The sequence below is a fragment of the Benincasa hispida genome, chromosome 12 (genome assembly GCF_009727055.1).
Source record: "Benincasa hispida cultivar B227 chromosome 12, ASM972705v1, whole genome shotgun sequence".
NCBI lineage: Eukaryota > Viridiplantae > Streptophyta > Magnoliopsida > Cucurbitales > Cucurbitaceae > Benincasa > Benincasa hispida.
The window spans coordinates 44,949,867-44,976,937 of record NC_052360.1 but is presented as its reverse complement, the minus strand read 5'-3'; the positions used below and the strand labels follow the sequence as shown (position 1 = coordinate 44,976,937).

Sequence of the window (27,071 nt, the reverse complement as noted above, 5' to 3'; positions counted from 1 at the left end):
GGTTGGGCGAGGAAGATTGGTATTTGGCCCAGTCTTGAGCTCGGTCGGGTATGAGGCCGAGCCAAAAACCAGAAAAAGGGACTGTGAAGGGGTATGACCGAGAAGGGCGAGACCAGGCAAAAAGGAAAGGGGAATGGGTAGACTCGACCAAGACTGAGTAGAGGTAGGGGGCGCCCGGCTGGGTCTGGGAAGGGGGACTGGGCACCCGACCGGGACTAGGAAAGGTACAGCCGGGTGGGGAGTTTCACCCATCGCTTTGGAAAACATTCTAGAATAAAACCAACTTGACTTCTCTCGTCCATGACAACACCATTTACTTCTGCCACACTAAAGTGGACCATCATGTCCAAGACATGTTCATGAACATTATTTCCCTCTTTCATACGACTGTTGTAAAAGTACTTGATGGCATCATGCCTCAGGGTGAAGGACGGTTGTCCAAACATCCCTCAAAAAGATTCCATGATCTCTTTGGCAGTACTCATATCCTCATGTTTCTTTGCCAAAACAACATATAGGCTGGCGAGGATATAGGTACGGGCTTTATCATTTGTCCTGATCCATCTGTCATACACATCCCGAACATTTCAGTTTGTGTTAGAGCTAGGAATGGGAGGACAATCCTCAGTTAAGACAAACAACAAATCGTCCATCACAAGTATCATGTTCAAATTTGATTTACAAGTTACGTAATTATCCCCGATAAGTTTATTCGATGTCAACACTTGTAATATTGAACTCGTCATTCTGAAATTATAAACAAATTCTATAAGTAAATTACTTTTAAATCTAATCAAGTTTTAGCAATTTTAATAATGTACCCAAGATTATTCTTTTGAAACGATACTACAACAAGACATTCTTGTCTAAATACTATCTCCAGAATAACTCATATTCCAATAGTCATTTAGGTATCGCTTTTGGTTAGAAATTATTAACACTTAATAATTCTGTAAGTGTAGACATGCCATTTTCAGATCTTACAGAACGGTATGAGTATGGCTCTTAAATAGAAGACAATACTCAAGACGGAACTATAAGACCCTATTCATTTTACTGCAGCTTGAGTTGTTCTGAATCCTATGTTACAACCCTCCGAAGGGATATCCGTCGTTAAATGACTAGCAAAGGGCCGCTTAAAGCTATTCAGCAGGCGCAACATAGGAATCTCACGGTTCAGACTAATAGAGGAGATTATAGGATATGTTGACACATTTCCTTCACCCACTTACTATGAACTACTTCCTCCGTTCACCTTGGTATTGACTTATATATCCACTTTCCCAATGGAGGTCACTTTCAGAGTGACACGAAGCGTCATATGAATCTCACGGTATGAACTATGTGGAGATGTGGCAATTGAAATCATACACTTGATTTTTGTTAGAACAACTTCCCCTTATTCACCAGAATCTAAATTTAAGCTAAACAATACTTTCCGAATGGAGGTCACTTCCAAGGTGACACGAAGTACCACTTAAATCTAGACGGTGAATTCTTAGGGACGCGAGAGCTAAGAATAACGTATCGTATATGTTATTGATCTCCCACTGAAGTTTTCTAATAATTCTATCATATAGAAGTTCTTGACTACTACTGAAGTGTTCTAATTTTTGGGTAAATTTATACTTAGGTTCTTTTTCGACTAATAAAAACAACCTTAAGTCTATGTGGTTTATCCAAGTATAACTCTTATAAATGGACTTAAACCTACAATGTCTAGGTGATAAACCCTTTTATTACCTCACATCGCTCACAAATACTCATAAAACCAGTTACCGACGCTCAATAATTCGGCCATAAGCCCCAGGTAGGAGGTGTTTCGTAGACTGTCAACTTAAATACCCCCAGCCTTCGACAAAATTGTATACGAGTTTAGTTTGTAACCCTAATTTTATAAGTTTAACGACCTATTTTAACTATTAAAACAAGTGGTTACCCTACGTGAGCATGCAATTGTTCTTTGTTATGGATTTTAAATGTCTAATCCAATTTTATAACAACTTATAAACTTTAGACATGCTAAACATCCACAACATCATAAAGGCATTCAATATTTAATATAACACTTAATTAAATACAAGAAACCCTAACATGCATATTATATATTATAACAAATTATAACATACTTTCAATGAATGTTGCATGCTTTCCTACGGTGGGATTTTAAATCTACATGACATACTATATGCACATACAAGATTTATTTAATTATAACATACATCCAATGCATAAATAATTAAACACAGACTGATATGATTTTAGTTTTGGCAAAAAAAAGCAAACAAAAGCCTAATATTACAAAAACACCTTCAATAGTGCTTGAACCGCTCCAAACCATTTGAATCGGACCCGAACCGTCTGAACCGAACTAGCCACAAACCATTTGAAGCTGAATCGGACTAGACCTCAATAGAATCGGTTAAACCGGCTTCTCTCGCTCTCGCTCAAAATCTCGCTAAGGCTGATCGTTTAGCATCGACGACCATCGTCATGCGTTTGCCTGATCGTTTAGTGTTTACATGATCGTTTAGCAGCCAATGCATATCGCCTAACCAAGCTACATGATCGTGTAGTGTTTGCCTTCTATCGCATAGTGTCATCGTCTAGTGTCGGAGGACGCTACACGATCGCTTAGTGTCCAACACTATCGCACAACTCCATTGTTTAGCACAGACATTTACTACACCATCGTCTGGCGACGCGTCTTGATCGTTTAGTGCATGCACAAAGGTAAGCGATCGCTTAGTGCTATCGTATAGCTCTCGACACATCGTCCAGCTGTCGTGGATAGGTAAACGATCACGTAGTGCTATTGCTTAGCAATACAACGCATCGTTTAGCTACCGATCAAAGGTAAACGATCATGTAGCACTATCGCTTAGCTCCCACCCGAAGCTACATGATTGTGTAGTGCCATCGCATAGCAATACAATGCATCGTTTAGTTCCTGCAGGTACACGATCATCTAGTACACAATACCTAAACGATTAACACCTGAAGCTACACGATTTTTAACTTTTCTTCACATCGTCTAATGCATGAAGCTAACATCGCTTAGCTACTAAAGCTCAACGATGATATGAACAGAGGCTGGTTTTCTAGAATCTGGAACTCGGCCTCTTTGCTTGTTTCTCCAAATTACAACTTAATTTCAACTCTAATGACTCTAAATAAATTATAGACTCTTAAGAAGACATATAAACTCATCAAGCAAGAGCCAATTACAAATTTAAAAGGGAAATTAAAGAGAAATTAAAGGCCAAAACTCAGAAAGCTATATCAATACAACAGTTTCATATTTTTCATATAAAACACCCTCCAAACAAAAAAAAAAATCGAATTGAATACTTATATGATACTCTAATACCAATTGTTGGGATGGTACCGCACGTAGTGGAAGTGACGAGGATCGATAGTACTCTAATTGATTAATTTTGGCAGACGCGAAAGCATGCTCAAACAAAGTTTAATGGGTTTCAAGACATGCCTTTGAAGAACCGTTAAAATCTCAATTTCCAACTGCTAATTCCTCCAAATCTTTGTGCAGACCACCATAAGATCTTCCATACTATTCTCTTGGTGCTCTGATTGAGTTGTGGGACTCAAAATAAGTTGGAATCAAAGAGAACTTGGAGAATGCTCAATGCAACAACCCAAAATGAAGAACACTTTCTTCTACCCGGATTTTTAGCTAAAATTCTATCGGTTGCATTACTTCAACTTCACTCCAATCTCTTCAATATATTGCAGACTATCATGTAAAGAGATTTGCTGCATGGGATGCAGCTCATACTTAAAGTTATTGAAGGTTGAAGATAATGGGTTCTTTGTGAGCAACTTGAGGATGAAGTTGAAAAATCCAATTTTTCATTTTTGTGTTTTTCTATTTCCAAAATCCAAAATTGATATTAAAATCATATTTGATTTCTAAAATAAAAAATTATTAATTTTATAAATTAATTTCATAAAATTAATAATTTAAATAATTCTAATTAATTTAATATCAAATATTAAATTAATTTTACACAAATCCATCTTCATATATTTAAATATATATTCTCCAGTTCCGTTTGATTCTAATTTGAACGTTTCAAATTAACTTATCACGCTACTTTAGAGGTAATCCATTTTCGAGTTAGTAAGGGGACCTCGTCGACCTACATATCATGGGCTCCAACGATCCGAGGTTAATCGGCTAAACTCATTAGATCGATCTAACCCCCATTCGTTAACTCTTGGGTCATTCCACTAAAACCCATAGTTGAACTCTCTCACTATAAATATATTATGTCCACTCAATATAACCATGATTAGCAAGTCAACCCTACAGGTTGTTCATAATAATGGTTGGGTCGAAACTTTGTTTTACCCCCGAAATTATCTCTTGCTTCTTAAGTTCTCACTGATTTCCTAGTGAACAATTGTTTTGTGATCCAATCAACAAAACCGAGTCCCTCTCGGGTCAATGAGAGGGCGGGGTCCCTTGTTCAAGACCCACAATCAACATTTAAGGGAACAACCTCTCTACTATCCCTAAAGCGGGTAGGAGTGAATTCCGTCTTGCACCCTATGTCCCCAGCTATCTATCCGGACTTATCCCTGAAATGGGAGGTTTATTGAGTCGGCGCTGTTGAGCCAAACTCACTTATGCAAATCTAAGAATAATTCCAAATAAACAGGAGTTCATAGTTAGCTCAGGATTAAGGTCAAATTATCTAAGTAATTGCTTTGAAATAGTCTGTCTTAAACAATAAACAACGTTACAAAACAAGAGCAACTAATTTTGTGGTCCGATCTTGCACAAGGATACCCCCACTCCTCATACCCCAACATGAACGAATTAGGATCATTTTGTTTATAGCACTTTACAACTCCTTGTAACAACTACAAAGCAGGGCGCACCCAATAGTGTTACCAGAATATGGTACCCAACCTTATTCATATACTATAGATCATTTTGACTATTTACTCGAACCTGATCCACCTTTATGTCTCCACATAAAGTTCAAGTACTCATCAATAGTCAAGAGACTTTTAGGTTTATTGGATTTTTTTATAAGCAATATATCAATTTAATAACACGTTTATTTTTCATAATAAGTTCCATTATTTACAAACCACGAGTTTTAAGACATAAAATCTAATAGGGTGAAACTTCCGGCCTGGTCGGGCACCCCCTACACCTACCCGGTCCCGGTCGAGCCTTCATAGGGAGTCCTCACTTTTGGATTTTGGCCCGGTTCAGTACCCGGTCGGGCTCATGACCGGGCTATATAGTGATCTTCCCTTCCCTTTACCCGATCCCCGTCGTGCCTTCATGTCATAAGTTTATAGGATTTTGGCCTGGTCCAATACCAGACCAAGCCACAAACCAATCTTCCCCAAATCTCTTCCCCATTTTTCTCCGTCCGACCACCCTCGTATGAAGCCCGGTCGGGCATCCCCTACCTTACTCGGTTTTTTCCCCTTCCCCCTCGTCCTTTCCTTTCTTTCTTGCCTATACCTAGTCAAAATATACATGAGGTCCGACCGGTCAAGCACTGGGCGCAATCTTCCCCAAATCTACCCCAAATCTACCCCGTCCGGTCACATACCCGGTCACCATCGTATGAAGCCCAACCGGGTAAGATCGATTTTTGAAAACTCATTTTAGGCCCAAACTTATTCAGAAAACGCCGAACATGATGTTTTTAGGAAAAAAAAAATAACATTCAACATAGATCTAACATAGATTTCAAATAATCATTTTATAGCATCTAACATAAACTAACATTGAGTGAAAAAAATGAAAATCCATACCTTAGTTGAAAAATCCCAAATAATCTTCAATGAAAAGGAAAATGGCAAGGGAAATAGAGATAAATGGAGTGAGATTGAGGAGTGACTGAAAATGGCAAAGGAAAATAGTGAGAGTGAGGGTTTGAAGGGCGTTAAGGTAATTTTACTTAATTTTCAAAATTGTGGGATAAAAAAACAAGCTTTTTAAAAAGGGTTCAAAACTCAAAACTAAAACTTCAAAAAGGTTATTTTTGTCAATTATCTAAATTGAAAATGAGAATTTAATAAGGGACATAAGAGTAATTATACAATTAATATTTTCCATGCTTACATCATTTTCATCGTTAAAGAATAAAAAAAACTTATATTTAAAAAACAGCTAAAAGAACAAAATCAAACTTACAATGATTCAAATCAAACTTCGGTCATTTTTGTCCATTTTCCACGCTGCATCCCTCTCCTCCCTCTCTCGCATTGTCAATTGCCCTTTACATTTCTTCTCCACGCTGCATCCCTCTCCTCCCTCTCTCGCAGTTCTCTCTTTCACCTCCGGCCGCCGCACACCGCAGCGCCAGGCGCGAGCCACGCCACGCCACGCCACGCTGCCTTTGTGTCCATTGTTCGAACCCACGTACCCCTCCATTTCTGCGCTACCGGTTGTTCCGTTTCTTCTTTTTCCCGCAACAGCGGTAAGCCCCGGTGGTGGTTATCGATCTGCGTGACCCACGAGCTCCACCGATGCCGTCTCGGCGAACCGGCATTGATTCCATTGAATCAGTGGCGAACAGACCATTGACGTGTATTTCCCTTCTGTTTGACGAGTATCAGTACTGACCCACTTGAGATCGGACTCGGAAACACTCGATGACGATCCTATTTTAAGGAAATTTTTATACTGCAAATATCTGCAACATCTACGACTCGTTTGACCCCTGATCGTTTTATCCACTTAGTTTCGACCTCGTATCTGTGAGTTCAAGGAATTCGAACACCGTACAGCAGGATTGAAGACCTTTAGAGTGAGTTTTAGTAGCTAGTGTTGCTTTAAATCGCTTTTGAACTCAATTTGAATGCGGTAAATTGGACTCTGAACCCTTTAATTTTTCGTTGTACTTAGGTTCAGATTGGTTTAGATTGTTCGATTGAGCTCTAGAGTCAGTTTTGAAATAAAGGACAGTTTGGGTAATGTTCCTAGGCGTTTTTGGTGAAATTTACAGCATTAATTGGACCAGAAATATTGTAATTTTAGAATATGGTTTTAGGTTTTGGGTCAAGTTTTTCTGTAAGCAATAAGTGGTTTGGAATTGATACGAGGTAAGCGGCTTTATTACCGGAGAGTGCTAGGTTGGGGATTGTGTGCTGTAGTTGGCTAGGTCTATGTGTGTAAAGTGGTACTAGTATATGCTATGTTTATGTGTGCAAGTTGATATGCTATGTTTATGCGTGCAAGATGATGTGCTATCTCGATGAATGAGATGTGAATGAAAAGTTGGTGTGCATGTTGATATGAAGTGTTTATGAATGAGATGCATACCGAAAGTTTGAGGTTAATGTATGTGAGAAAATTGCTCCAGGTTGCATCATTATAATGATCTAAACTTTTATATGTTGAACCTCATGCACGTGTATGTTACATAAAAATCATGAATTTTAGACTGAAAGTGATGTTTGTCTAGAAGCTCTAAGTACACGCAAATTATGTGCATAGAGTTGATGCATATCAAAGTGAAGTGATGCAGATCGATAAAAAAGGAGTGGAAAACCAAGAAGGCATAGTTTTAAGTCCCACTAAGGTCATGGCAGCATAATTCATATTTGCATATCTTGACTTTGATAGTGGGATCATTTACTGAGTATTCTTAATACTCAACTTTTCGCTTTAAAAAATTTCAAGTAATGATAGGAGTATATGGGGTGCATGACCAGAAGATTGGTTGACAGTGTCATAGTCTAGAAGAGTCACATTTCCACATTCATTATGTTCTTTAAATCATTTAAATCTTGAAGTTATAGTATAAAAACGTTTCTATTGGTTTAACCCTTTATCTTTGTTTTACGTTTTACAAGTTTTCAATGGGACTCAAAATATTAAGTTTCAACTGTTTTATTAAAAAGTAATTTTCTCCATGCCTTTTCTCAAGTAATTTTAAAATGTTCGAACATGCACGTAGTAACGTCCCTAGTAAGTTTAAGTTTAAAAAGTCGGGGCATTACATTTACTTTTTGGGTTATTGATTTTCAGGTCATCACCACGTGAAGATTGTGAACTTCCTTTATCATTTTCTTCCCCAATCTTCTTCTTGGTTTCAGAACTTCCTGAATTGGTAAAGGATCTCTGTTTATCTATTGAAACCAAGTGTTGATCGGAGGGATTCTTGGTCTTGGATCATGTCGTTCTCTGATTCCGATTCATCTTCTTGTGGGGGTGATTACAAAAATTTCAGGCAAATCAGCCGCGAGCGTGAGTCTCACAACTCTTTTTACATTTCTCTTTTGTTTTTGTTTTTTCCCCTTGATTGAATCAACTAGTTTGTATGGATATCTATTGAATTGATCCTCCAACTGGTTTTTGTTTTCTGGAATTTATAATAATTACACTTCAGGCTGAATTGAAAGTTTATGCTAAACTTAACTTTTGACATGAGAGGTTGGCATGTTATAACTGGAATTTATGATGTAGCCTAAGGGATGAAAGGAGCACTCTCCAAGAATCACATTAAAGTCTTTATTATGAATCAAAAGTTATGAATACAAGAAGACAATTCTCTACTTATAGAGAGTTGGAAAATAAACTAATATCATTCCTCATTAATCAAGGAAACTAATCCTATTCCTAATTAACCAAGGAAACTAATCCTATTCCTAATTAACCAAGAAAACTAATCCTAATCCTAATTAATCAAGGATTTGACCAAGATTCTCCAATTTACCTTAATCCTACTACATCAGCCTATATCTCCCAAAAAAAAAAAACTCGTCCTTTTAGTTTAAAAAGAATGTAGTCAACAGAAAAACCGAACAACTGAACATCATTGACAACAAAATATGCATGAAAACATAAAAGAAACTCATCTTTCAAGCCAATTGAACACAAATAATAGTGTGCCTTGGGTAGAAAATTGCCCAGTTTGAACAAAAGAAGCTCCCATCAATCCAAAGTGTGAGGATGGCGGAGTTAATTGTGTAAAAAGATTGGGCTTAGTTGGTTTATAACTGGGTCTGGTTGGATTAAGCTAAAAGAAACGAAGAGATCCAAACCTAGGTCAAGTTGTGGGGGCCCTAGGCCAAAATGAAGGGAGTTGGTTACAGGTAGATCACGTGGGATTAGGATTTAGGCCCATTAGTCTCGTAACTAGTGTTTATAAAATCCTTGCCAAGCTTCTGGCTTACCCTCTGAGAAAAGTGCTTCCTTTGATGATCTCTGAGTCTCAAGGAGATTTTGTTGTCGGGAGTCTGATTCTTGATGAGTATACTTTCAGAGAGAGGCCGCTTCTTATGGTTTGCGGAGGTGCACTTTATTGTGGGATCTTTGGGGGAAGAGGAACAATAGAGTCAAAGTGTTTAGAGGTGTGGAGAGGGACCCTAATGATGTTTGGTCCTTGGAGAGGTTCCATGTGTTTTTTTGAGCTTCTGTTTCGAAGTTCTTTTATAAGTATTCTCTAGGTAACATCTTACTTGGAAACATTTTCTCTTGTGATCAATTATCTAGAAGAGGGAGACTCACTTTGATTAAGGTAGTTCTTTCCATTCTACCGGTTTATTGCATGTCCTCCTTTGCAATGCTTTTGAAGGTGCTTGTGGAATTAGAAAAGATAATTAGGAACTTCTTTTGGGAAGGGATCAATGGCAAGTGGGAATTAATCTTAAAACAACAACAAAATCATTTTCGGATTTGGTGATTCAAAAAACAGAAATGTGGCTTTATTGGCAAGATGGGGATGGAGATTCATTCATGAAGTGGAAGCTCTCTCGTGCAAAGTAGTGAAGAGTATTCATGGGAGTGACCCTTATGATTGTCATACATCTAGAAAAGTTGGAAGAAGCTTTAGAAGTCCTTGGATAGATATCTCTCGAGCTTGGTTAAAAGTTGAAAATTTGGCTTCCTTTAATCTTGGTTAGGGTACAAGAATTTCTTTTTGGCATGATAATAAATGGTTGAATTCTTCTTTTTTGGGTACAATGTTCCCAAGATCACTCAAAATTACTTTGTTTCCCAATGGATCGGTTTTTGATCATTGGGATTTGGTTACTCTCTCATGGGATATCAATTTTAGAAGACTTTTAAAAGAAGAAGAGATGCTGGATTTTCAGAATCTTTTGAGTTTTGACAGTTCTAGAGGGTAAAAGAGTAGCTGAAAGAAATGATTCCAGAAGATGGTCATTGGAAGCTTCAGATGTGTTCTCTGTTAAGTCTTTGTTTAGACATTTGGCTTCATCCTCTCCAATATTTAGCAAGCTGTGCAAATCTATTTGGAAATCAAGCTACCCACGGAGAGTTAACATCATTATCTGGGTGATGATTTTTGGGTCTCTTAATTGTTTAAAATCTCTCCAAAGGAAACTGCCAAATCACTTCTTGTTGCCCTCAATTTGCCCGCTCTGCATAAAGGACAATGAAGACTTTCGACATATATTCTTGATTGTCTTTTCTCTAAAGAATTGTGGAGGAAGCTATTCACATTGTTTTTTTGAACAAGAAACATTAAGATAATGAAAGATGTTACAAGTAAAAGGAAGGAAACAAACATAAAGTGCAAAACAATCCAGCACATTAAAAAACACAAAAAGGATCAGCAAATGCACCAGGACATCTCAACTAGGTTGATACCTCCCTAGCATTCTCATCATCTCCTAGAAGGACTAGAATCCATAGCTAAGTACAAAATGAAGAGGACCTTGCAAATGACAAGGCTTACAACCGATGGATAAACTGAAAAATAATAACCAACACTATGCTGTTTCAAAATCAAGAGAGCGGGAAACTGAAGGCATTCCAATTAAGGTTGATGTCTTGTAAAGAGAAGTCTTGAAAAGCTTTGGAAAGAGAGCACCAAGAGGAGGCGTTGATATTGGCGATATCAAATTTAAAGGAGCTAGTAGAAGCTTTGTCTTGAAACACTCTTTGATTCCTTTCGAACCAAATTTTTGATAATAAAGCTTTAACTGCGTTGGTCCAAAGTAGTCTTGGCTTCTTCTTCAAATATGGGCCGATCAAGAGTTGCACATTAGCCTTAAAATCATTATCAAGAACCCAACTGACATTAAAGCACTTAAAGAGAGATGTCCAACAGTTTTATGCAAAAACACACTGGAAGAACAAGTGTAAGAGAGATTCTGAGTTTACCCAACAAAGAGAGCAAACCTGTGGAGAAATATAGTGAGTAGGTAACTTCCTTTGGAGGATATCTGCACTGTTAAGTGAGCCATTCAACATGATCCAAATCAGTATATTTACCCTTCTAGGACTCTTGGACTTCCATAAGGCTGATTCTAGTAGCTGACCAATTGGGGAGGAGAAGGATAGATGCTTTACAAGAGACTTGACTGAGAAAAACCCACTTGGTTCTAAAGACCACCGTCTTTTATCAGGAGTCGAATTAAGTTTATAGTGATTGAGTTTTCCAGACAGGAGCTTGAAGTTTTCTGCCTCTTCATCCTTTAACAGTCTTCTAAAAGGAAAAGTCCAAGATGTTGAAATCTCATCCCAATAATCTTGTAATGAACCTTCGGGTTTGGTGGAGATGGAGAAAAGATTAGGGAATGAGATTTTTAGAGGAACCAAATCCAACCAAGGATCACTCCAAAAGCTTATCCTTTCACTGTTACCAACTTTGAAGGCTGCCAAGGAATCCACTTTTAACCAGAATCTTGAAATGTTAATTCAGGGGCTTTTAAGGCTGCTGGAAAATTTACCATTGATATGCCAACCAAACTTACTTCTTCCATGAATGCTGATAATTACTTTCCTCCAAAGTGAGTTGTCCTCAATGATGAACCTCCACCCCCATTTTGCTAGAAGGCTCTGATTTATGAGTTTCAAACCACCAATACCAAGACCACCATCTTTTTGGGACCATGAAACTATGCTCCATTTAACCAAATGATTTATTTTGCTTTTGGAATGCCCTTCCCAAAAAAAATCCCTCAATGTTCTTTCTAGAGTTCGAATCACCTTTTCTGGCATCTAAAAAAGTGACATATAGTAGGTTGGTATATGAGAAAGAACTAACTTACATAGGGTGGCGCGACCTCCTCTTGAAAGGTTGTATCTCTTCCATTTGTCCAATTTGCTTTGGACTTGGTCAATCACTGGTTGCCAAAAAGCTAATTGTTTAGGGTAGTCCCCTAGAGGAAGGCCAAGGTACATGAATGGGAGGTAGACAGCCTTGCAATTTAGGATGGCAACTTCTTATTGTAACTTGAAATGGTCTATATTGATGCCACATAAAGCTGATTTTTCCCAATTGGACCTTCAACCCCGAACACCACTCAAATAATTCAAGTATTTTCTTTAGGTTGCTAAGCTTTTCTTTGTCATCTTGGCAGAAAATTAGAGTATCATTCGCAAATTGTAACAAAGAAACATGAATTCTGTCTTTGCCAACAATAAAGCCTTCAAACTTGCCTTTTTCTTGAAGCTGGGATAGTAGTGCATTTAAGACTTCACTGACTAGTAGAAATAAGAAAGGAGAAAGAGGGTCACCTTGCCTTATTCCTCTTGAAGCTTGAATTCTACCACGAGGTCTTCCATTTATAAAAATTGTGAATTTTGTGTTGGAAATACAACCCATCATCCGCATAATCCGTCTTGAGTCAAAATTCTTTTCAACCAGAATTTTTTCAAGAAACTCCCAATCAACCCTATCAAAGGCCTTTTCTAAATCAAGTTTTAAAATTCACCCTTTTTTCCCTTAGAACGGTAGTCTTCAACCACTTCATTTGCAATAAGAATTGGGTTTAATATTTGTCTTCCTTCGATAAAAGCATTTTGAGAAGCCTCTATTATACTTGGCATTATCTTTTTCAGCCTTTCTGCAACACTTTAGCTTCTAATTTGTAAGACAAAGTAGTTAGGCTTATTGGCTTGAAATCACATACCTGAGCAACATCCTTTTTCTTCTGAACGAGGCTGATGAAGTTTTCTTTTATACATGAATTTAACTTTCCATTGTTGTAGAAGTCTTCAAAAAGTTATAGGAATTTATCCTTGAAGAAATCCCAAAATTTGAGAAGGAATTCAGCTGTAAAACCATCCGGTCCAGGGGCCTTATTTTTACCTAACAGGTTTAGGGCAGATTTGATCTCTACTAAAGAGAACCTAGCTGTCAGCTTTGCATTATCAGCAGTAGACACTTTGGATCATTTTAGGTTGAGAGGGACTGTTTTTTGACCTGGAAACTTGGTATATAGAATGGAGTAGAAATCTAAGATGAGGTTTTCAATCTCTTTGAAAGAATTGGTTGCTACTCCTTAATCATTTATAAGCTCAGAAATCAGATTCCTTCTTTTTTTTTTGCATCCAGAAATCTGTGGAAGAATTTTGTATTTTCATCCCCTAAACTTAGCCAATTCAGCTTGCTTTTTTGTCTTATATTTCTTTCATCTGTTCTATAATGGGAGGAAAGTTCAGCCATCAACACATTTCTCAAACTTCTGTTTGAATCAGTTAAACCATGAGCTTCTATTTGTTGATCAATTTCCTCTAATTTTCTTAATAACACTTCCTCACTTGATTTTCTTGCTGTCTCAAAATCTACATGCCAAGCTTTAAGGGTTGTTTTAACTTTTCTTAGCTTCATAGAGATGACAAATCCAGCCCAACCTTGCTGAACACCCATGGACAAAGTGTCTTTAATAATTTTATAGCTTTCTACTGTGGATAACCAACTGTTACAAAATTTGAAGGGAGATGGCCCCCATTCAAACGATCTGGCTTCAAGAAGAATTGGAAAATGGTTTGAACATGTTCTTGCCAATCTTACTACTCTAGTATTTGCAAAGGTATCATCCCAAGTATTTGAGACAAAAAATCTGTCAAGAAGTAAAGAAGAAGTTGGAGGACCTTCTCTTGACCAAGTAAATTGGCCATTACCAAGGGGGATTTCCAATAATTTTGCTGAATCAATAAATTTATTAAACTTCTTCATCCCTTTTGTTAATCTCTCTGTTAGATTTCTTTCTTGAATCCTTCTAGTGATGTTGAAATCTCCTCCAATACACCAAGATTCGCAACAATACCCTGAAAGTGAATATAATTCCGACCAAATATGATTTTTCTTTGTAATCCATAGGGTCACATGTGACCCAACTTGTTTTCTTGCATAATGTAATGCATTTAATTGATAATGAATGGCCTCCCTTAAAAACTTCTATCACAGTGATCTTGCTTTCATGCCACATGGTTAACAAGCCTCCTGGATGACCTTGTGCTTCCACATACTCCCATCCTATGTTTTTGGAACTCCAAATTTCTTTTATAAATCTGATATCAAAAGAATTTTTCTTGGTTTCTTGGATCATGACCAAATATGTGTTGACTTTTTTGACACATCGTCTTACTGTCAATCTTTTGGAGGCATCACTCAAGCCTCTAGTATTCCATGAAATGATTTTCATGGTGTGCTCTTGTAATTAACCCAAGATCAATCCACAATCCTCTGCCAATGAAATCAGATTGCTGGGAATATCTCCTTTATCGATGGGTTTAATGCAAGAATTGATGATACTAACTGTGTTGAGTTTTTCTTCAGGTTGGAACAAACAGTGCAAGTCTTGTTGCTGCTCATAATCAAGGTACTCTTCTTCTTGGAGGAAGTCAGGGACTAGGCTGCCATTCTCATCACTGCTAATACTGAGCAGGGAGTCTTCTTCCGAGTCATAGCCTTTAAAATCTTCTGTTGGAGGATCAAATAAGCCTCTTATGAAGGCTACTTGTGAGTCTCGGACTTTGAAATCTTGAAAGGAGAAGGAGTAGGGATGAGAGGGATAAGGTACTGACCTGGAAGAGGTGCTGGAGGGTAGTTGTACCTTGATGCAACAATTCTCTAATATGTCTGCATTCAACAGAGAAGTCCAACCGTTTTGGAAGGAGGTTTTCTTTCTTATGAAGTGTTTTCGAAAAGGTTTTAAAATGGAATCCTTGCTTGTATTTTTTGGATTAATTCCGGGTAAGGGAGAGGATGAGGAAAAGCCACCTAATAAATCTTTTCGTAATGATTCGTAGGTGTGAATGGGAGTGGCAGAAAGTGACGATTGACCTTCTGTATGGGCGGGAAAATCACCTGAAAACTTGGAGGCCAAAATACCACCGCACGGAGGGGCTGCGGCTTTCAGATGGACTTTTTGGTTGTCCATTATTAAAAATTCTCCTTGCTTTAATGACATAGACTGTTGGACTTCCTCGGAATATAAATTTGAATTGGAGGCCGCTGGGATTCCGAGAGAGGGGATTAAGGGGGCCATTGGTAGTGTAGAAACCGTTGGACTTCCTTTGGAATGAGTTGGATTTTCTAGAGGTTCTCTCCTCAATAAATGCACCTCCTTCTCTCCTCTTAATGACTCCTCTTTTTTCTCTTTCTTTTTGTTCATACTGAACCGGTTAAGGGAAATTCCGGATTGGTCTTCACCAATATTAACTTCCGACGGGCTGGCTTCTCTTCCATCCATCTGAAAAGCTACCGGAGTCAACTTTTTTGATGGGGAAGTTCCTTGAATCTCCTTTTCCGGTTGTTTGATACCTTTCATCGTTTGGGACAAAATTTCCTTTGAAAACAGGGGATTTCTAGAGAAGTTCAAGTGATTGACTGTTGTCTTGAGGAAGGACCATTGCTCAGCCTCATTTGAATTACATAATCCTTCATCTATTAATACTTGATTAAGTCTAGCCTTGTCTACCGGATTTGAGAGATTCTTTTCATTAAAAAACCTCTTGGCCTTCTTTGGAGGGTTTAGGAATTCAATATCACCAAAATGTAGGAAGATGCTTTCCCTGTTTTTATCTGAGATTTCTAGAGTTGCGGGTAGAAACCCACATAAATTTTTCTTAACTTGAATTCTAGCTTTTGCCACATTTAGAAGGTTTAAAGTTTCTATGGCAATGGCTTCTAATCCACCAAAATATGCACCAATTGCTTCGAATATTTGTTTGCACCAAAATTCTAATGGTAGATTTTTAATTGAAATCCAACCTCCATATCCTTTAACTACCCTTGGCCGGCTGTGTAAGTTGGTGTTCCACCTTTCAAGCTTTAGGTGAAGATATCCTATTTTTTGCCACACCCGGATGCTCAATCAATTCTTCCAAATTCCCCTTTTCCAGCTTTAATAAGGTTGATTCCGTTGAAAGAGGATTGATGAAAATTTTAGAATTGGACCACTGCCTTAGTACCTCTGAAACTTCCATCCATTCAATGAATTCACAAAAACGACTGACTACCCACAATTTACTGAAATCTTCTTTGAAGACATCTTGGTGTTTTTGAACCCAAAAATTAGTTTTGCTCAGTTTTTTGGTGCTCTGAGTGGTCAGGGGACACTGTTTTTCTGAAAAAACAGACTTAACCATAGAATTTCTTCCCCTTACTATGTCTGCATATGAATTTGGGACTAAGAGGGGGTTTTTTGTCACCGGTTCAGCTTCAAAGAGAGACAAAGCATCATTTAGCAAGGTAAGGAAGGAATGCCAACCTGAATTAAGAGTTCCTGATGGAACATGAATGAAGAATTGTCCTCCAACTGCAGGCCACACTACACATCTGAAAAACCAATTTGAATAGACTCTGATCTTAGAAATCTTGGTTACACCAGAAGCATCTTGACCGCTTTTGGCAAAGAAGCTGGATGTTGGAAGTTCCGAAAGGGTTGAGATGTTTTCCACCAACCAAAGCAGCTGCGATTTTGACAAGGAGATTTGCTTTTTAGCTTCCACATCTTCTATGATTACTGAACCAGCTTGGAGGAAGGCACATAAATGGCTGTCCTTGATTCTACAACTAATAACTTTGACGACTAAGTTAGGCTTAGAGGGGAGGGTCGATGGGGGGCCATGAGAGGTAGATGAGACGAGAGTCACAGGGGAGGGCTGAGGTTGGTGGGAATAGGCAAAGCTTGGTCGGAGATGGGGAGAGGGCGCAGAGTTAGGTCGGAATGGATTGCTGGAGGGAGGGAAGGGGAGAGAGGAGAGAGGAGAGAGGAGAGAGCAAAGTTTAAGGAAAATTTAAATTATAGATAGCTATTCACATTGTTTAACCTTCATTGGGTTTTATGTAATGACTTTAAGGAAAACATAATTCGGCTCTTAGTTGGTCCACCCTTAAAAGCACACTCACGTCACCTGTGGGTTAATGCAATCAAAGCCATTCTTCCAGAAATTTGGTTTGAAAGGAATCAACACATTTTCCAAGATAGGTCACTTCATTGGTTTAGATAGTTTTGAGATTGCTCGAGTCAAAGCTTCCACTTGGTGCACTCTTTCTAAACTTTTTGTAGACTTTTCAATTCAAGACATTAGTTTAAAAGGGAGTGTGTTTATTTCTTCTCCTTCTACTAGTTAGCTTGTATTCTTTTGCTAAGTGTTTACATTGTCCTTGATTTTGTATCTTGTCAGTTCTTTCTGTTTTGTCTCCTATATAGTATTTTGAGCATTAGTCTTATTTTATTATTTCAACGAAGAGATTTGTTTCCGTTTTAAAAAAAAAATCCTTTTCTTCCGTGGGTTTTTATTTTTTATTTTATTATTTTTATTATTTTTATTTTTTTATGCCTTTGTATTTTTCCATTCTTTTTCTTTAAGGAAAGCTGTTGTTTCTATGAAAAATACTTACCTCCCAACAACTTTTCATTTTTTTTAATCTTGCATATTACAAAAGATCAACTAGATTTTTACTCTTTCCACATGGCCAGTGCATTGCATCATGACACCTAATTGACCGATATACTTATATCCATTTTACATTCACCTTCAGGATTGTTGCATGAGATGCTTCGCTCAGCTAAAACAGGGGATTCCAAATCAACTTGGAAGGTATGCCATATTCATAAATCATAACCGTCTTCATCTAACCAAATTGCTTTTGAGCGTATTTGTTACTCATCTTCATTCACTAAACATATGACTTTTACGTGGCTTTGGAATTTGCAAAACCTAATGTAGCAGTTTACTTTTTGTTACATGGAACTTGTCTTGATGGGGTACTTGGAAAAAAAAATTGGAATTTCCAATTTGGAGTTTATGGAAGTTCTCTATGTGTGTTTTTCATCCTCTTCCTCTGGTGAAAAAAATCTGGGAGTTATTCCTGTTTAGTTTTCTTTATGAACAAGCAATAATCATTAGTTTGCTTTCGCTTTGACATCAAATTCCCTTTTAAATTTCTTGTTGCTTGGATTTGTTGTTTGCAGGTTCTCATCATGGACAAACTTACCGTCAAGATTATGTCATACGCATGCAAGATGGCTGATATCACAGATGAAGGTGTTTCATGTAAGAAACACAGACAAATTCTCTAAGAAATTTTATACCAATGAGTCTAGAGTGTCGTCTGTGATTCACTCATGTTGTGTAGACAATATATTGCAGTTTCATGATATTAGTTGCATTTACTGCAAAAGAAAAAAAAAAAAAAACTCCACACAGAGGTGGTTTATAACTCTGGAAGTGAAAATAACACGTTAATACCTCATGCACCAATCTCCACTGTATATATCATTTGTTTTCCATTTCATTGCCTGACTTTATAACAATGGGAAATTGACCTTTCATAGGGAATTAAAAAATTTACGGGGTGTACAAAAAAAACAGCGCCACAAAAATGAATCTCAAAACTGAGTGAGAATCAGCCTCCAATCCAAAAGGATAAGAACTCTTGATAATTATAAAAAACTGAAATGACGAACTGATAATATCAAGAGAGAATTTTATCCAAATGAATCAAAATTTGTCAACACAAGAAGATAATCTCTCTATTTATGGAGAATTGGAAAACAAACTAATCCTAATCCTAATTAATCAAAGAAACTAATCCCAAAGAAATTAATCCTAATCCTAATAAATTAATAAAACTAAGCCTAATCCTAATAAATCAAAGAAACTAATCCTAATCCTAATAAATTAAGGATTTGCCCATAATTCTCTAATTTACTCTAATCCTACTACATCATGAACGCCTACAAGGAGGTGTTAAAGCTAGCAAGATCTCAGCCCCTTGTTCATGGACGTCTCTAAACTCCTAAAAATCCTACTATTTCTCCCAAGACATAACCCCAAAACACAGCAAGAATACAAGTCCTTTCTCATTATAATACAGTGTTTGACGTTGAATCATAATGATTTGAATCCTGTAGTAAATTAATAATTATTAGGCAGTAGGTATGTTTTTGGTGATGCTTTCTATTATTTTGTTGGTCCATCCATAAATAAAAGCCATATTTATGTGTTCTTTATTTGAAGTCATGTATCGAATCCCTAAGTAATTATTATTTGTTAATAGGCAGTACATATATTTGTGGTAAGATTTCTATTATTTAGTTGATCCATCCATAAACTCAAATTTTATTTATGTGATCTTCATCTGAAACCGAAAGGAAGAAGAATTTAAAACTTTTTCTTAACAATTAGGATTGTGGTAAATTACTAAAGTAATGCTTTTGGAACCCAGATCTACTCTCCATTTTGAATTTGAAAGTATCTAGATTGTTCTGGTGCTGCAGTGGTCGAAGACATATACCGACGAAGGCAGCCACTACCATCCATGGATGCTATCTACTTCGTTCAGCCTTCTCGAGAGAAGTAATATATGTATTCTCTTATATGATTTCTACAGTTATATAGTTCCATGTAATAGTTCCATTTGATGTAAACTTTAAGACCATACTATTGAAAAAGGGAAGAAGAAAGAAGACAAGATTTTACGTGGAAAACCCTAGATTAGGGAGAAAAAATCACAATTGAGAAGTTTTTATTAATTTTTTCACACACTACACAACACACAGACTCGATATAAATAGACCCAAACCTAGAAACCCTAGAGCAGTAGACACAATGTAAAAAGACAAAAATGCCCTTAGGGCAAATACATCATATTTCAACACTCCCCCTCAAGTTGGGGCGTAGATATCAATAAGACCCAACTTGCTAACACAAGTGTCAAAGCTCTGTCTTGGTAACCCTTTGGTGAGAACATCAACAATCTGTTGGCTTGAAGGAATATAGGGAATAACTGCCACTGTCCAGTTTTTCTTTGATAAATTGCTTGTCAATCTCCATACGTTTGGGTCTATCGTGTTGCACGGGATTGTTGACAATACTGATAGCCGTCTTATTATCATGGGACCATGACTGTGAGGATCAGTTAGAATCTTTTTTAACCATATTTTTTCACATATTCCCAGACTCATAGCTCTGTATTCTTCTTCAGTGCTACTTCTAGCAACAATGCCTTGTTTCTTACTTCGCTTGGTAACCAGATTTCCCCACACAAAGGTACAGTACCCTGAAGTAAATTTTCTATTTGTGACACAACCTGCCCAATCTGAGTCAGTGTAGGCCTCAATGTACCTTTTGTCATGTTTCCTGAACATTTAGCTTTTTCCAGGAGTAGACTTCAAATATCTCAGAATCCGAGTAACAGCTTCCATGTGTTTCTCATAAGGAGCCTGCATAAACTGACTAACCACACTGACAACATATGATATATTGGGTTTGGTATGAGACAGGTAAATCAATTTCCCCACGAGATGTTGCTATCTCTCTTTATTTAAAGGAACATCTTCAACATAATCTCCCAGCTTGCTATTAACTTCCACAGGCATATCAGCAGGTTTACACCCAGTCATGCTAGTTTCTTTCAACAAGTCCAGAGTATACTTCTGTCGAGAGATGAATATCCCTTCCTTTGATCTAGCTACCTCCATCCCAAGAAAATATCTTAGACTGCCAAGGTCTTTAATCTCAAATTCACTTGCCATCCTTTGTTTTAATTTAACAGTCTCAACTGTATCGCCTCTTGACAAAACGATATCAACAACATAGACAATCAAAACAACAACCTTCCCTGATGTCGATCTCTTAGTAAACAAGGTATCATCAGAATGCCCTTGAACAAGGACTTAACAAAAGTAGTGAATCTATCGAACCACGCTCTTGGAGACTACTTTAAGCCATATAAGGATTTCTTCGGTTTATAGACTGATTATCAAAATGTGCTTCAAAATTTGGAGGAGGGTTCATATAGGCCGCCTCTACTCACTCACCTTTGAGGAAAGCATTCTTTACATCTAGTTGATGTAAGGGCCAGTCTTTGTTAACAACTGAAAGAAGAACTCAAAACGTGTTAAGCTTCGCCACTGAATAGAAGTTTTTCGAGTAATCTACCCCATATGTCTGAGTAAACCCTTTTGCAACTAGTTTGACCTTGTACCTATCAAGAGTCGCATTAGACTTGTATTTAATGGTGAACATCCACTTGAACCCGACGGTTTTATGACCTTTAGGAAGTGCAACCAGATCCCAAGTTTTATTTGTTTCAAGTGCTCTCATTTCTTCCATGACTGCAACTCTCCATTCAGGAATTTCCATGGCCTTATGCACACTGGTCGGTATCATCACAGTATCCAGGTTGGTAGTGAAGGCCTTAAACCCCGAAGATAAGTTACTGGAAGACAAGAAACTCGCATAGAATGCTTGGTACACGATCTAGTTCCTTTTCTTAGGGCAATTGGCAAATCAAGAGTAACATCATAATCACCAGGTTTTTCTAACTGCTCATCAGTACAAGATTGGTGAAGAGGCCCACGCTCATCCTTTTATTGCAAGCATTCAGTCTCCTGAGTACCTCATGGTAACTCATTACCATCCACGATCTTGACTCCATCTGAATTCATCTCATTAACCACATCACCCTCAACACACTCACTTTTATCATCAGAAAAAGAGGTACCTTGAGCTGGTGTCGGTTCAGACTCTTGGACAACTTTTGGTGGAGCAACAGGGAGAATTATTTCCTTTCTAAGATTCTTCCTATAGTATGTTATCCACGACACCTGTTTCGTAGGAAGGACAGGGTCGTTTGTATCTGGGATGGGCTCAGGGAGAAGGTCTATAGGAAAAGCATATGTGGATGTGGATGTGTTAGCCTCTTCACTAATGGTCTCTCCCTGAAGAGGACTAATAGGAAAAAAAGATTTATCCTTGAGGAACGTGACGTCCATAGTGACAAAGTACTTTTTGGAGGACGGATGAAAAGACTTATAACTCCGTTGATGAAGAGGATAGCTAACAAACACACTTTTGGGCACGAGGAGCGAACTTACTTTGGTGAGGACCATGGTTATGAATAAAGGCTGTACACCCAAACACCCGGAGGGGAACATCTGGAAAAAGACGCGTGGATAAGACTCTTTAAAACACTCGAGGGATGTTTGGAATTTAAGAACGTGGGAGGGCATTCGATTGATGAGGTGAGCTGTAGTGAGTACAACATCCCTCTCCAGATACGAGGGTAATGATGTAGAAATCATGAGAGATCGAGCAACCTCAACAAGATGGCGATTCTTCCGTTCAGTCACCCCATTTTGTTGAGGAGTATATCACACAAGTTTTGATGGACGATGCCTTTTTTAGTAAAAAAACTCACGAAGGGTATGATTAACAAACTCCCATCCATTGTCACTTCAAAGAATGACGATTTTAGCATTAAACTAGGTTTCGACGGTAGTGTGAAATTGTTGAAAAACAAACGTCACTTCTATTTATCAGTGAGAAGAAACACCCATGACGGGTGTGATCATCAATAAAAGTGACAAACCAACACTTGCCAGACACAGTCTGACATTGGATGGACCCCAAATATCACTATGTATCAAATGGAAAGGTTGGGAAGGTTTATAAGGCTGAGAAGCAAAGGAAACCCTAGGCTGTTTTGCACGTATACAGACATCACAAAACAAAGAAGAAACATCCACATTATGAAATAAATGGGGAAACAAGTACTTCATACATTGAAAGCTTGGATGTCCAAGTTGAAAGTGCCATAACAACTAATCTTTTTCAGAAACAGTAAATGACGATAACAAACTAGTCCTAGATAAACTCCTAAAGGAAGCATCATTGGAAAGGAAATAGAGGCCCCTATCATATCGGGTAGTGCCAATCGTCGTCCCCGAGCTCAGGTCCTGAAAAGAAATAGCATCTGGTGAGAAAATAACTCCGCAGTATAAATCTCTGGTTATTTTACTTATAGACAACAAATTGTAAGAAATCTTTGGTACGTGCAACACATTCTGTAAAACCAATCCCTGAAATGGAGACAAATGAACTTTCCCTACAATAGGAGCAAAGGACATATACAATTTGAATTCTCTCATTTCCAACACTCAGAGAGTAGGAGAGGAATTGACCAGATGATCCAGTTAAGTGATCGATTGTTCCTGAGTCAAGTATCCAAGATTCATTTCCCTCCATAAAGAAACTAAAGGATTGAGGAGTACTTGATTGAACAATAGTGCCGATCCCAACAATACCTGAGTCAACTGGATTGGTCACCTGAGACTGCGACGCAACATCAACAAATTCACTCACGAGAGCTCGGCCAGACTTCGACTTGTCATTCAGATGGTGACATTTGCCATTTGGAGGTCGACCATGGAGCTTCCACCATTGATCCTTCGTGTGCCACGACTTTTTGCAGTGCTTACATATCGGAGGAGATTTCCCATTCTGCTTGTCATTAATAGAACCAGAGGACTTGACCCCAAAAGCAGTGAGTCCACAGTAGTAACCATGGAACCGTTCATAGCACGTGTCCTATCCTCCTCTAATCGGACCTCAAGACAAACCTCCATAAGAGACAGTATTGGCCTTTGTTTTAGTATTCGATTCCGAACAGTGTCAAATTTTAAGTTCAAGCCAGCTAGAAAGTCATAAACACGATCAGTTTCCTCAATCTTCGAATACTGGTCCCTGCCGCATGAGCAATTCCAGACAATTTCACAACATAAGTCCATCTCCTGCCACAGTAGAGATAATTTATTGAAGTAGGACGTCACGTCCATGGTCCCTTGTTTGTATTCATGGACCTGTTTCCGTAAAGTATATAGACGTGAAGCGTTTTTCCTTTTCGAATACAGTTTCTGGACAGCCTCCTAAATATCCTGAGCAGCAGCTGAGTAAAGCAAGGGCTTTCCGATGTGAGGTTCCATGCTGTTAATCAGTATTGAATGGAGGAGAGAGTCCTCTCCCTTCCAGACACGCTCCTGAGGGTCCTCTAGGTTTGGTCTCGGTATCTCACCAGTCAGATACCCGAACTTATGTCGCCTTTTGAGGACCATTTTAACGGATTGAGACTAGGAGAAATAATTCTGGCTGTTTAGTTTCTCTCCTATGGTTATCCCTACAGAATTCCCCACAGAACCAGATAAAAGATTCACAGGAGGTAAACTAGGGTAAGTTACCGGATTTTCCGAATACAACGGGAGGCCAGACGTCAAGTCAGGATGGGAATGTATCTGAAGATTTGTTGTGGTCCCAAATACTGCCCCTAGTGTTGCAATCTGTTGCTGAAGACTCGCTAACTGTTGTTGGATTCCAACGGAGCTGCCATAACCAATTGATCCATGCTGAGGAGAAAATATGGTGTCGATTCTACCCACTTGCTGAAGACTCGCTTCTACCCACTTGAACCAGAAAAAGAAGCCTCAGCCGTGGGAAGGGCAGAGCCGACCGAATAAGGTTACGGCTGGAACGAAGAACCCGACTGCGGCGTGGCTGGAAAAGAGGAGAGCGGTGCTTTTGGCTAGTTACCCACTGGAAGACTCAGAGCTGGTGCGGCTGGGACCCCATCAGCTGAAGGATGATGCACGAACGGTTGAGCAACGTTGGATCCGAGCGGCTGGAAGGTGGTTGGAGACCCGATCGGTGTGGCTAGAATGCTGCATCTGACCCGATCGGCGCGGTTGGAAGCGTTCCCAGCTGGGCGGTTGTGTTTGACATAGATGGCTGCTGCTGTGCTGCTAGGGTTCTGATCTACTGCTGGCCGAGAATAGATCGGAGGTATCGGTCGACAGCGGCTTGAATCGCAGCATTGGTTGAAGCTTCAGTCGTATTCCCATCACCTGCTAGGGTTGATGATTGAATTTCTTCTATCCCGACGAGGATTTTATCACCTTGCTCTGATACCATATTGAAAAAAGGGAAGAAGAAAGAAGATAAGATTTTACGTGGAAAACCCTAGACCAGGGAGAAAAAATCACGATTGAGAAGTTTTTATTAATTTTGTCACACACTACACAACAAAGACCCAAGACTAAAAACCCTAGAGCAGGAGACACAATGTAAAAAGACAAAAATGCCCTTAGGGCAAATACATCATATTTCAACACATACTTTGGCTTTACCTTTTACTTTGCAGAGATTTAGACTTTTTATTTGGTCTTCTGCACTTTGAGTTCACTTCTCTCTTTGACGTTTATGACTTGAATGTTTGCCTCATTCTGTTTTTGTCTTAATTTGTGCTTATTTCTCTTATATTGCATAAATTGAAGTAGAAAAGAAAAAGCTTCTATTTCATTTATATAAATATAATGTAACGGAATCACTTTTGTCTATTTCATATTTATAGATACATGAAATAGAGCCCCCTCAGGCAGAGGAGATTTTCTAACCTCGTCAGAGGGACCCTTCCTCCCTTGCTTTTTGTTATGATAATTTCTTATGTTTCTTATAAAAAAAAAAATAAAAATAAAAAGGGAACTTTTGTATAAATACAGGACTGGAGTAAATTTAGGATTATTTATTATTGTAGATTGAGCGCCTAAATTGGAGTTGAATTCTTCATGATCTCTCACATTTGAACTTGCAGTGTTATCATGTTCCTTTCAGACATGGCTGGGAGAGCTCCTTTATACCGGAAGTATGTACTTCTCAATTATTTAATGCTTCTAGTTGAGTATCTTTATTTTTTTTTAGAAAAAAAACAAAATTTTGTAATAGTTGTTGAATCTATTTTTTTTGTATCCTTGAAGGGCATTTGTTTTCTTCAGTTCACCTATATCAAAAGAATTAGTTAGTCAAATCAAGAGGGATTCAACTGTTTTACCTCGCATATCTGCCCTAAAAGAGGTTATTGATCTCCTGGCCAAGGCTAAAGTTTCTGCTTTATTTTTTTCATTGCAGTCTCTTTTGATTATAATTCAGCTGGTTACTTATTTTTTTTCCCTTTGATTGCTAGATGGAAATGAATATTTACTTTTTCACTTCTCTTTTGTGTCTATATGTAGATGAATTTGGAGTACTTTGCTATAGACAGCCAGGTACCTCTTAGCCTACTTGTTGCTTAGTGCGGGAGTATGATAAATAACTTATTTATTGTAGCTCTCATATCTTTATTCTTTATAAATTGTGTTGGCTTACCGTTAAGGTATTTGCAAAGTGGCATGATATTTTTTTGTTGACTAAAAAAACAATGTTTTGACTGCTACTCACTAGTCCTTTACGGAAATTTACAGAGATTACTTCATTTTCCAATATTTGTCCGTAGCGTACTGAAATATCTATTCTGTATAAGTCTGTACTCAAATAATAAATTTGTTCTTAGTTGAGAAGGTAATATTTTGAGTTTGAATAATGTTTCTTCATCGAGGGCAAAGTGTGGACATTTATACCCTGAGTTGCATTTCATGATTAAATTCATTCATGCGTCAACATTATCTTAAATTTATGTTCCATAAAATAATCAACTCATATACTAGACAATATTCTTCAGGGTTTTACCACCAACAACGAGAAAGCTTTGGAGGAACTTTTTTGTGATGATGAGAGTTCTCAAAAAGGTGTAGCGTGCTTGAACGAGATGGCTATCCGTGTTAGCACAGTTTTTGCATCATTAAGGGTATTGTTTGTGCTTAAAGGAAACAGCCGTCCTTAATTATGTCATTGTTTGCATTAGTAGTGGTCATGATTTTAGTGCTGGTTTTGGGGGAGGGATGAAAAACAGATATAGTTGATAAATGAAATTTACAAAGGCTAATAAGGGGTCACGGGGAATCAAAAAAAAAAAAAAAAAGAAGAAGAAGAAGAAAAAGAAACCCTGTTGGTTATTATCACGAGACTACTTGAATGATTCCAAAAATGTTTACAGAGAGAAGTCCAGGAAGAAGTTACAGAAACGAGAAGGTCCTAAACTTCTCCAGGATAGTCTATTTTCTCTACCATAGTTTTGCAAAATAGTAAAGATGCCATTTACGTACAAAGGACCTCCCTTTTCTTTAACCCTCACTCTCAGGCTCACTCATAAGTTTGT

At 38.1% G+C, this 27,071-nt stretch overlaps 1 protein-coding gene across 1 annotated transcript in view; it reads left to right on the top strand.

Moving 5' to 3' along the window:
* Positions 1 to 6,190: 6,190 nt before the first annotated feature.
* The window catches only part of LOC120068094 (SNARE-interacting protein KEULE-like), a 36,019-nt gene continuing 15,138 nt past the window's right edge, over positions 6,191 to 27,071 (top strand). The window contains exons 1-9 of the mRNA XM_039019789.1: positions 6,191 to 6,800; positions 8,024 to 8,242; positions 17,745 to 17,803; positions 18,178 to 18,259; positions 19,486 to 19,564; positions 25,632 to 25,682; positions 25,795 to 25,891; positions 26,050 to 26,082; positions 26,535 to 26,660. Coding sequence (XP_038875717.1) covers positions 8,170 to 8,242; positions 17,745 to 17,803; positions 18,178 to 18,259; positions 19,486 to 19,564; positions 25,632 to 25,682; positions 25,795 to 25,891; positions 26,050 to 26,082; positions 26,535 to 26,660 — 600 coding nt within the window. The 5' untranslated portion in view covers positions 6,191 to 6,800; positions 8,024 to 8,169. The remainder of the gene's footprint in view (positions 6,801 to 8,023; positions 8,243 to 17,744; positions 17,804 to 18,177; positions 18,260 to 19,485; positions 19,565 to 25,631; positions 25,683 to 25,794; positions 25,892 to 26,049; positions 26,083 to 26,534; positions 26,661 to 27,071) is intronic.